At 47.5% G+C, this 12,486-nt stretch overlaps 1 protein-coding gene across 1 annotated transcript in view; it reads left to right on the top strand.

Annotated features, from left to right (window-relative positions):
- The window catches only part of LOC135901675 (multidrug resistance-associated protein 1-like), a 140,517-nt gene that overhangs the window by 43,922 nt on the left and 84,109 nt on the right, over window positions 1-12,486 (top strand). Inside the window, exons 8-11 of the mRNA XM_065431518.1 lie at window positions 2,150-2,314; window positions 3,213-3,387; window positions 8,717-8,971; window positions 10,671-10,874. Of these exons, the coding sequence (XP_065287590.1) occupies window positions 2,150-2,314; window positions 3,213-3,387; window positions 8,717-8,971; window positions 10,671-10,874 (799 nt within the window). The remainder of the gene's footprint in view (window positions 1-2,149; window positions 2,315-3,212; window positions 3,388-8,716; window positions 8,972-10,670; window positions 10,875-12,486) is intronic.

The following is a 12,486-nucleotide window of genomic DNA, read 5'->3' as shown; positions in this document are numbered from 1 at the left end:
AACGCACGTAAAGTTGGTTTTGTTGCTCAAAACTAGGCACAGCCAATTGTTTGCTGCGTGAAGAATAACCTCTAAATTGTAATTAAACTCGAATACACGCAAGTCAAAATTACTATTCATATCATAAAATGGTATATTTTATTTAAATATTTTTAATCGTTTTTCTCAGACGCCGCAGTGGCGCTGTCAGCGCAAGACGCTATCCGCAAACGCAAAGCCCTATTCCAAAGCTCTTCACTCCTACGTGCCCCAACGCTAACACCCGCAAAGCTCTTTGGGGCCCCAAAATATTGGGGCCCCTATTCTAAAACTCTCTAATGTTTACTCCCGATAAGCTATGATTAAAAGCTGCGTAACTCTCGAAAAAAAGTTGGAGGACGCTTAAGCTTCACCGTAAACAGATGAGCGTGATGTCGTACAAAGATCCCCGACTACTACTCGCGTTTCCCGGCAACTGAAGCTTACGTGACCATGATGCTTACCGGGGAACGCTGGCGGTGAACGTTGTGCACGAAGGCGAGCGGCAGAAAGTCTGCCTCTTGCGTGGGCGCAGCCTCGTCAATAAAATATCATTTTCAAATTTCTGTTTCGCAATTTGAATATTGAAGTCCGAAAAGATTTGACATTAAAGACGCGAGCTGTCGGTGTTCTGTGTCATGAGATTTGTTTGTGGGCTGACATTCTCAAAATTCCGAGGAATAAGTTTGTCAAGAGTGTAAGGCAAGGTATCGGCAACCTTAGTGATACAATGATGTGGCCCGCATGTCATAGCAAGGCGCGGCATATACTTATACGTAAATATATACGGCAATTTTCGCTCACGAACAACTCGGCCGGCACCCGATTTTCTGCGCCACGGTGCCATTAACACTGTCGCGTTAAAATTTCTCTGCAGAAGGCTAAAGCAGGCGGTACTTTTTGCGCGATGACCACGAGCGAAAACAGTTAGCGAAAAGTCTCCCCTAACCTTTTCATAGTCTTGTTCCACCATTTTCCGAATGATCCCGCTGTCCTGCGATAAATTGTTTTGCTTACTAAGCTCCCGAGCTGGTGTGTACAACGCTCCGACTGGATCAGTATTGTACACACCGGAAATTGCAGAAAATACGTTTACCTTTTGCTCTGGGAGAGTTGTGTTAATAGCGACAGTTACAAGCATAAAAAGTCGTGCAAGCTTTCGAGGTGCTCTCGCGATTGTCTACTAAGCAGGTAAAGCTGCAAACGTTGCGTAAGTTCAAAAGCACTTGTGGCTGGCAAGTTGTTTCGGTTTTCTAATTCGTTTCAACCGCGCGAAAACAGACGCTTGCGCGTGTCGTGTTTTCTATGGTGCTGCTTTTCTTGTCGTAAACCCTTCAAGGGTCAATAGCGTAAACATACGGGGCCGCGGACAAGTCCAAAAATGGTCGATGCCGTATGGCGCCGTCTGTACGTTTAAAAAGCGCGCCAATTTCCTAATTTTCCTTTCTGTCATGTGATGCCACTATGTGGGAATACAGGGAATTTTCGCGCGCCTCCCTGTTTCTGTTGTCGTTGCATGGTTTGTTTTGGCGTTAGTTTGCTCCCGCGTGTCTACCGCTCGCGCATTGGCGCGGGCGGGCGGCGTGTCAGGTTCTGTTCCGCGGGCGGTTTCGGCATCTTTCGCTTGCAAAACTGGTTACTCGTTGCTCAAACGACGACCACCTCTTTCTCGCTCGTTTAGTGCTCACAGGGGTGTGCATAGGAAGGATGCCGCCGTGCATGCGTTTCCGCTGCTTTTTTTTTTTTTTGACACTCGCGAAAATTAATTGCCTGTGGTTGGCGACGAGATGGAGATTAGCTGAAGCTTGTCACACGTTGTGCTTTATTGACGGGCACACCACACCAGTTTTCTTGAGTACAAGTAGCTACGCAGTTCGATTACGCTATAGATGTACATATTAGATTAGTGTAAGAGCAGGAACATTTGAGTCTTGCGAAATATTCTCGTGTGCGCATTTTCAAGGCCTTGAATTTTGTGTATAAGCATGCACCAAATTTTTAATTCCTACAAGTTTTTTTTTATTGTTTTTATTCATGAATGAAGAGTACATAAATACCAACGCAGCATATTTATTTCCCCTGCCTCAGAGAGCGCTCGCCGCACCTTCCGCCGCCTCCGTTCTCTGCGCAGGGCGGTGCCGAGCAAGAAGCCCGACGCCGACGGCCGCCGTCCCGTCGTGTCCATGATCGGCATAATGACTCCGCTGTTCCGCACCTTCTGGGTCGAGCTCACCCTGGTGGCCCTCGTCAAGCTTGTCTCGAGTGTCCTCACATTCGTGAGCCCCCTCATCCTGGAGTGAGTGCGGGAGCTGTGTGGTTTCACTTGCGAAAGGTCGTTAGCCCGAAACTCCCGAGCGTATTCAACATTTGAGTGAATTATGATCCACGGGAGACGTAAAAGAAAACGCGGTAAAGAAGCATTCATGGATGCGCACTTGGTGGGGTAGCAAATTAATTATCGCAAAGAGTCTTCTTCACTAAGCGGAATAATTTCTGGTTTTCATGCGAAGTGCTTGTTCTGGGTGCCTCGTAAATGTTAAATGAACATCCTAATATACTTAAAACTACCTTGTCAGCATTATATCACGAGAAGCCAACAAACGAAGACACAAAGTAAAACATGGGGGAAATCACTTGTACTTACTAATTGAATTAAAGAAAGGATAAATAGTTGCAATGAAAGTGGATGAAAAAACAACTTGCCGCGGGTGTGAAACTATCCCACGTCATCGCATTACGCGTGCCATGCTCTAACCAATTGTTCCACATCCACCGCCAATGTTTGGGAGTGGTGACGCTGGCTAACACTCCCAAGGTTAGTTCTTGAAGAACACATAAATACCCAAGAAAGTAGATGGGGAAACCGCGGTTAGAGCGTCGCGCGCGTAATGTGAAGACGTGGGGATAGTGTCCCACCTGCGGAAAGTAGTTTTTTCATGCACTTTCATTGCTGTTGTTTATCATTTAATTCAGTTGGTAAGTACAAGCAATTTCCCCTATGTTCTCCTTGGTGTCTTTGTTTGTTGGCTTCTCATATGATAAGTAAAAATTGGGCTCCTCGTTTAACCCTCTTCTTTTCGTTCTGATCGGCATGAGAAATTCGCCAGTAATAAACTGCCACTAAAGCAGCTTGCGCTGTCAGATTACTACGCCCACTCGTTGTTAAACTGAGTCTCCAATGTCGCACCTGGCAGCATGCTGATCGCGTTCGTGAGCTCGGACGACCCTCTTTGGCGTGGCCTGCTGTTCGCCTTCACCATGTTCTTCTCGGCCATGTTGGAGTCTATACTGAACGGCCAGTATGACTACCGCATCTACGTCATCTCTATGCGCATGCGCTCGGCCATGATCAACGCCATCTACAAGAAGGTGCGTGCCCCGTGCGCTGGTGTTGCTCTGCTCGCTGTGGCCCGACGGTCCGTCGCATGTCGACCTTTCAAGTTTGCACGTTTTTCTGGTGGCACTTGTGTGAGCTGGTACGGGTCCGTGGTAAAGCGAAGGTAGCGCGAAAAACAGCGACCAATAGAAACAACAAGCGATTTCTCGGAAGGGAAAATTTAATCTTGAAAACTAAGTGCAGGAATGCCTAATAAGTAGTACTATAACGTCGCATTCGCGAAAATTTCGCCACAAATATAGTCATGCCGCATACCTTCAAAGTGTCGCACAGTCGCCAAAAAATGTCGCAGTTTGGCCTCGATTGTGATAGGAAATTAGTAGACAGCTCTACGAAGTAAGGACAATATTAATAAAAACGCGCTGAAGGCGAGAGGAATACACACGACAGGACTGGTGCCAGCCCGCCCCGTGTATTTCTTTTTCTAAGTCTTTAGCGCGCTTTTATGAAAACTGTCAAGATGAACCAACTCGCCCAAGCCAAGGTACTGTTGCAATAAGGATAGTAGTTCTATCGGCCACATAAACATTGGCTTACTAAATTAACAAGCATGGTGTCAGCTCGAACAGGCAAGCACGCTCCACTCGATGACCGCGGACACTCGCTGTCAAAAAATTGGAGGACGCTTAAGCTTCGCCTTCAAGAGTGGAACGCGATAGCGTTCCCGTCGACCCGCCAATGGGTGTAAGACAATGGGCTACAGGGCAGCCATCACTTACGAGGCGCCCCGCATCAGACGCGGTGAGTGTCGAGCCATATGGTCGAGCAACGCGGCGTTCGGCGCAGCAATGAAACGTGCGCCTGAGCAAGCGGAGCGAACCAAAGAACTCGGTATCCCGGAGGGGGAAATGATGCACGCCAGCCAAACGCCGTGATCGGCACGGGCAGAGAGATAGAGAGATAGTGATCTAAAGAAAGGAAGGACGCTTGATTCTGCGGAGGGAGCGAGGCGAAGCGTTGTCATGGGGAGAGAGTCCGAACCGCGACAGCTCCAATGCGCGCGTGGCGCGCCATCTGTCGGGGCAGCGCCGTACATGGAGAGGAGGGGCTCTTCTGTGTTTGCCGCAAGATGGCTCTCCGTGTGCGGAAAGCGCAGAAGAAATGCAGCGAAACGCACTTCGCTACTCGTGTAATTGCGACTTCTGTAAGTTACATGTTCATAATTACCTATATACACCACAGTATAACTTTCCACGGCTCGTTTCGAAGGCAACACCGCATTCACTAGAGGCGCGTTTGTACCTTTTGGAAGCATCGAAATCGTGGCTGAGTGGTAGCGTCTCCGTCTCACAGTCCGGAGACCCTGGTTCGATTCCCACCCAGACCATCTTGGAAGTTGCTTTTTATTTATGGAGTGCCTGCCGTGATTTATCGCTCATGGTCAACGCCGCAAAAACGCTGACGCCGACACCGACGCCGACACCGACGCCGACGACACCGGCTTTTCTGCGACACGAGCTCCTTAACGCTATCGCGTTAAAAATGGCGCGAGGAAGCGATCGCTTCAACGCGAACTGTGCGGCGAGAACACATCGCGCACAAAGGTATACGCGCCGTCTGCAGATCGCTTTCAATACAGCCAGGGCGGGCGCGCTGGGCCGCCCAAAGTACGCAGTTGCTGCCGGTGCCCTGCCTCTCTCTCTCTCTCTCTCTCCTCCTCAGACCGCGCGAGATTTAGTCGCGATAGTCGCTTGCACGCGCGAAATGCGAAGTCCCTGCCGGAGAACAGCGTCCCCTCCCCCCCCCCCCCCGCAGCCTTTCGCGCGGCGGAAGACCAGGCGGAGCCCCGCGATCGTCCACTCGCACGCGCGGCGACGCTGCTTGTCGCCCTCGGGCGTTCTGCGGAACATCCCGGCGATGCCGGTGGCAGAAATGCGCCTGGAGTATCCATGTAATTGCTACCGCAATACAATTCAGGCTGCCGTTTCGGTGCACAAGTGGTCTTCAATGCACCAAATAAGCGTGGCCTTGTCTGTACTGCGGTCCACGTGAAGGTGGACAAGCTACTGGCTCCTTCGAATAAGGACTGCACCATTAAGCTCCTCAGAAGAATCGTTCTACGTTCAAGTGGCGCTGTATACCAAGTCGCGCTGCGGGCTGGAGTACACGGGGCGATGCTTAAATGCGAGGGCATATAACAGCTACCGAAGCGCGTATTACGGGTCGCGTCTAGGTGCGCAATTGTTCGCCGTTGTTGGACACGACAGTTCCATTGTATAAGGGCACTTATCATGAGAAATCGCTTGTTCAGTCAGAACGCTTGCGACTTTCTTCAGTATGCGTTCCGTGGCATAATCGCGCAGTGATATAAATCTTCTCTACGCCTCAGAAACCTTTCCTGATGAATATGGTCTCCCCTATGAATTTCGGCATCTGCGCTGTTCCTCAGTCTGTTTCATTTACTCGCTTTGTTTTTGGTATTATTTTTGCCGACTTTCATCCGTGTGAAGTGGTTATCGTACAGTTACGGCGACTGCGCAGTTAACAGTACGTAGTTTTAAATACTCGTATTAAAAATACGTTGCGTTAAAATACTGTTTTAAATACTTGTTTTAAATACTTTTAAATAAGTATTAAATACTTACATACTGCGGCAATCGATGTAAGCGAAGCTTTGTTCGCTTTGATTGACGATAATTGGAGGCGATGTTGGCACAAATGTTCAATTTCTTCGACGCTTAGTCCAGTATGGGAGTGTTGAGTTGATGTAAGGCACTCGAATCCTCAACTTTTGGTGGGAGTCGAACCAACGACCTTGCGTTGTGCACACCTTGTGACCAACACCATTGGTCGCGCCGCCACTCTTCTGCTGAGGTGGCCGCAATGCTTTCGCATTCATCCGCCTAAGGGATTACTAGGTGCCCGTCGAGTTTTCGCATTACGCTCCCGTCGAAATGCGGCTGCCGCAGAAGGGGTCAAAACTGCGACTTCGGCAAGGCCACGGCGGGCACAGAAGTGTTGGTTTGACGTGCGACGGCCTCCGTAGTGTCGCCGAGACCCTACGATGATTTATTGGGGCTTTGCCTCTGCGTGCCCAGCGTCAGTTGTGCGCTTGACAAATTTGCGTGGTATTTATTTTTCAGAAATAGCCGAAACGTACCGTACCGCACCTCCAGCTAGCCCGCAACCGCTGTCGTGCGTATAACAGTAGCTTTTTTTGCCTTCTCACACCCACTTTTCTCTGAAAGACATTCAAGACTGAGTGTAAGGAAATACAGAAGTACACTGAGACACGTTATAAAAAAAAATGTTAGAAAGCAATAATGCAAAACAGGGTTATAAAAAAGCTACTGAGGACCAACTAACTTAATACCAGAATACAGTGGAGGCTCACGCAAAGAGCAATGTATAATTGTCACGAGCATTGCTCCCACACATAATCAAACAACGTCGAAATGCAGTATCGTTTAAAAAAGCATAAAGGAAAGAAAATAAACCAGCATGACGTCACATGCCAGATGCATAGACACGGCATACTGATAACACAATTTCGACAAAAAATTCAGGATCAGGAGTCCCCTAAATTTGTTTGTCCGTTCGCGCGGCAGTGCTGTCGGAAATTCCACAAGCGAATGTCTCGTGGCAATCCCGAGAAATTAAACGCATCTGCGATTCCATAAATGCCAGTAAAATTTATTTCATCATTCCGTCGTCGTGAAGAAATGAAATGTACATCATGCATGTTCCGGCCATAAGCGTGATTGCATAATTTGATGAGTGTATTTAAGGATAATCTTGATGCAATAATGCGAAAAACACAAGGACACGTTGACACATGAAATGTAGACCACAAGCACCAACTTTTAACCTATTCCGGAAACGGCCCACACATGCTGAAAATCCACTAACAGCGTGAAGTTTCTTTTGCCGATAATAATTAACACGTGGCTTGCCACGCATACAAGTACCACTACATATCAATTTTTAAACATGTATTTTTAGAAAGTCAAGTTCGCTTTGCGACAAGTAAATTGGGGTACCAGCACAATATTTCTTTCGTTTTTTTTTGTCTTCGTGTCGAGGTCGTTCTCTGGCCATTGCCAGAAAGTTAACTATGTACAAATTAGCCTAAGCATTGTTGCTACAGTAAGAGTATTTATGGGGCAAGGACAGGAGTGCCACGGTACGACTAGTACTTAGTGTACGAAGCGAAAGGTCACGTTTGATTCAAGTTTTGCTTCACTGGCGATTGCAGTTGCGAGAAATGAATCGACTAGCTCGACTTTGGATAGGTTCCAACATGCAGATTAAGTACTTATGATGGGGAGATCGTATCGAGGACGCAAACTCGAGCTGCAGACGGACAAATGTTAGGAATGCTAATTTGCGGGTGTTAGATAGGGAGTTACGCAAGTTGCGACGAGTGTAACCTAGTGATTTTGATGCATTGGCGCATATGGTTGTGATATGAGAGGTCCAGGAGACTATGGATGTGAGATTACCGCCTTCATATTCGCATGGTGACGCTTGAGATACTGATCAAGTGTTATGTCCGGGGTACTAGGTCCGTACTAGGTCCGTAGGTCCTTTTCTGGTTCGCGACACCAGGAAAGACTAAAAATGTTCTACTTAATTTACCATAACCAGCTCGAAATAAAAAAATGCCTATTTTCATTCCATTACCCAGCGACAAACCCGTTCTCTTCATTCAAAGGTGTGAGAGTTCTTGCGCAGAATGTGTTCAAGGGCTCATTTTTACCTAGCACAATTCGCACATGGAATAACCTTCCTGCCAATGTGGTTGAGTGTTCGACGGTGTCTTCTTTTTTGAGTGCATTCCGCAATAGCTGACGATGCTTCACATTGTCGTGGCGCATTGTTTGTACGTCGTTTGTACGTAGCGTTGTACGTCTTGTGTGGGCTCTTCTAATGCCCTACTTGCTGGACCAAATGTACACCGTATCCCTATACTGTACTGCCATGTACCCCCACTCCTGCCTAAAGCCTTACATCGAGGCTGGCAGTATGTAATAAAGAAATAAAGACATACGTAAATAAATAAATAAATAAATAAATAAATAAATAAATACGGATGGATGGATGGAATGGATGGATGGTGGATGGAAGGGATGGATGGATGGATTTGCGTTTTTACGTATGAAAGACGGCACCTTGCTTTTGTATTGAACTGAAATTGCTATTCCTCCTAAGCTACGATGATGAAACCAGAATAGCATTATTTTTGTGAATATTTCGTAATCTAAAGAACCCAGAGCGAGCGACCGGGACAAGAATAGCACAAGCGGCCCGTTTCGAGCCTCGGGACAGCCGGTGATGCCGCCCTTCTCCTCGTCCCCGCAGGCCTTGGCCCTCTCCAGCGTCGCGAGGGGCCAGTTCACAACCGGAGAGATCGTGAACCTCATGTCTGTGGACACGCAGCGCGTGATGGACTACATACAGGTTTACAATCTCATTTGGATAACGCCGCTCCAGATTGGTCTCGCCATCTGGCTTCTCTGGGGACAGCTTGGCATTGCAACCCTGGGTGGCCTTGGCGTCATGATCATTTTGCTTCCGGTGAACGGCGTGGTGACCGCTTACATCAGGAAGTATCAGGTTGGTAGGCCCTCACAATTCACTGCTTAGTGAATCTTAGCATGCTGAGATGTCGCATTATACCTCTTGCGTTCATTTGTACTTATTACTTAGCCGCTCTTGCCGGCTTAGGAATTGCTTGGATTGTGGCCTCAATTATAGGCTTCAGTCGGCTGTGCAGCAACTTAGAGTTGTAAAGAAGGAAAGCTCTTGCATATCGTTGGCTCTTCAAACTGCCGAGGGGAAGGGCTGGCACATTACATTTCAATTTTTTTACATTTTACATTTTTTTCCCGGTCCCTGTGGTGTACACGGCAACGAACTGGCCAGAGCGAAGAAGGCACTCAACGAACCAGCGCAACTGGTTGCAATTGCTTTTACAACGAAGCTGTATATGCCTAGGCGAAACACTCGTGGTTTGACCACAAATCCTACTGCGGGGTATTTGCCATTGTTTAAGGGAGTATGAGCTATTGCACTCGTCTTACGTGACGGACGGACAAAGTTCGTGTTAAGTAGGCATAGAATGCGTTTCTTACGCTAGGCGCTCGTGGTCCGATCACGGAAACTGTCGTTATTTAAATAAAATGTGCGGCCTTCGATGAGCCCGCTGGATTAGCACAATGACCCGCCCATTGCACCCCTCCACGATGGTGATTGTGCGAAGCGCAAGGTGCGGCATTTCAAATAAACACTGTGATAAACCCAAGCCAAACGTGTGCTCAACCCTAAGAAACACAAATACGTAACCAATAATTAAGAGTTTACTAAACCGTTGGAATTACCCCATCGACAAGCATCGGGGCCGCAAATTTCAACTTCGCTGGTTTACCATCTGTATTGGGTGTATGGGCGATGTTTTTTTTTTTCCCTAAGATCGGACGCCAACTGCCTTCTCTCAGGTGTCATCCGAAAAGCGGCAGAGAAGCACTGAGACAATCTGGATAATCACTACAGACGACTCCAAAGATTAGGCCCTGCCGTGAAATTTAGGCTAGTACCAAAAATTAAATGCAGCCGAGCCAGTGCACAGACTTAGGCTGGAGGTGGCGGTTACGCGTGGGTTTGTACACCTCGTGGGACGCATCGAGTCTCCGGACTGTCAATGTGCATGAGACTGTGGGACTACGCGGAAGAACGACAAAGGTTGATCAATGACATTACACGCCTCGACAGCCCACCGCTGTTGGAGGACGTTATTTTAGGCCCTTGGCCAGACGTTAAATCGAGTTTAAGGCCATAAAAGCCTTCCTTGACTTTTTAGGAAGTGCAGGCATGGACCATAGGCTTTGAGTAAACCAAGTTGCTCGCTTTACGTTTTACATCATCCTTTTCTCGTCATCGTCACCCATCATCCGCCATTCCCTTCCCTTTCCCCCTCTTTTGCATACTCGAGCAAATGCATTGCAATGAGGAGTTCCAATGAGTACCAGCTTTCCTTTTTACGATTTTTCTCTGAACGTCCATTAAAGCACTTGCATTGATTTAACAGGGAAACATAATGCATTGTTGTTCAATAAGGTCGTCTCTAAGAGATTTTGTCTGAAGTATTGTCATCTAGTGCACTCCTGCAAAAGCGGCCCACTGCACTTAGCGAAACAGCTTGAATTACCACTGAACACTTCTTTTGCGTGATTTGCAAATGGTACAAGACCGTTTTTGTGTCCCACCTGGGTGGTTATTTCCACGTGCTAATGACGAGCCTTTCTACACTTTACAGGTTCAACTAATGAAACACAAGGACAGGCGTATTAAACTGATGAACGAGATCCTGGGTGGAATGAAGGTGCTCAAATTGTATGCCTGGGAGAAGTCCTTCCAGGAGCGCGTGCAGGGCATCCGGAACGACGAGATGCAATCCCTGAAGGTGCAGGCCTACCTTAGCGCCGCCGTCATATTTGCCTTCACCTGTGCACCATTCTTGGTGAGTGTTGACAATAATCCAATGGAAGCTGTGTCCTATGTCCGCTGCAGGACGAACACCTATAGTGTCAATCTCCCGAACCCCGCTGTTTTGTACTAGCTGATTCCAACTGGTGCCTGCCTATTTCCCAATTTATTCACCCCACTTTATTTTCTCCTATACCCTCGACTGCCTTTCCCTTCCCTTTCTGCAACTGGCATTTACCCAGTGCATTACGTGACCTGCCAAGATCCATTTTTTTTCTCTCCTAATGTCAACTGGAATATCGGCTATCCACGTGTGCTCTCTGATTCACGCCGCTCTCTTCGTGGCTGTTGTGCCCGACGTTTTTTTTTTTTCTTTCGATCGCTCTTTGCGCACTCCGCGACTTGTTGTCAAGCTTTTTTAACCTCCAAGTTTCTGTCTCTTATGTTAGCAGCGGTATGATGCAATTATTATACACTTTTCTTTTCAAGGATAGCGGTAAGGCCTCCGGCCATTATTTTGTAATGCCTGCCTTAAACCCATTCTTATTATTCTGTAAATTCCCTGCTCGTGATCAGGGTCCCTTGCGAGTAATTGACCTAGATAAAAGAGCTTCCGCACAGATTCCAGAGGCTGACTGGCGACCATCCCTCGCCAGGCTACCGAACTTTAATTTTTCTTGCTCAACTTCAACCCTACACTTTCTCGGTTATGGGCCTCAATAATTTCTTGCAATTCATCCACAGCGTTGCTGAACAGGACTGCGCAATGATTTTCTGGATGATCTCATTAATCTGTGCTGTTTCTAATGGTCCCAGGAATATCAATTGAGGAAGTTGCTGCGTCTAATAACAACGAGCCAGGAGTCTGCAGCGCAGGTGTACGAACTTTACAAAAAGTGTTGAAGTGCTGGTGAACAAATTCCGGTCAGCTGAGCTATGTTTCCATGTATGTTATACATCACTGCACATGATCAATGCCACACAATCACACATTTTCGGGTACATAGTAACTCATTTCTTTTCAGTTCTCTTGAAGCTCTACCCGCCACGGTGGCTTAGCGTCTATGACATCAAATCGTGGTTTTGGCACGAACGGGAACCCAGAATTCAATTATCTTGCAGCTCGTCACAATCTAGGTCCTTCGCTTTTAATTCTTTTCATCTGAGAAGGGGTCACGTAATGTATTCAGGCTGGATGTCAAGTCACACGAATGCGAAACTGTATGCATCTGACTTTATATTCCGCATTGCAAGTTTGCTCTTTTTAGAATTTCAGGCTACTTCATGTTACTTTTGAAGTACACACCTGAAACCAGAATTTTGGAGCTTCATCAGCAGTTCTCTAAATGGCACTCAAATACCATGCTGCTGCACAGAGAGAGAGAGAGAAAGGCAAAGGAAAGACAGGGAGATTAACCAGAGATTATCTCCGGTTGGCTACCCTGTACTGGGGGAGGGGCAAGGGGATGCGATAGGTGAGAGAGGATTAAAAAAAATCTACACACACACACACACGCACGTAGACACACACTGTTTCTGTGGGCACTGTCACGCAGCCCGCAAAGGCGTTCCTAGTGTTATGCAGTGTCACCGTGCAATCCTGCGTCCACAGCTTCGTCCAGCGTATATCGCTAATTCGCGCCACC

This window comes from Dermacentor albipictus, unplaced genomic scaffold, assembly GCF_038994185.2.
Source record: "Dermacentor albipictus isolate Rhodes 1998 colony unplaced genomic scaffold, USDA_Dalb.pri_finalv2 scaffold_16, whole genome shotgun sequence".
In the NCBI taxonomy this organism is placed as follows: domain Eukaryota; kingdom Metazoa; phylum Arthropoda; class Arachnida; order Ixodida; family Ixodidae; genus Dermacentor; species Dermacentor albipictus.
This window is presented reverse-complemented; position numbering and strand designations above follow the sequence as displayed.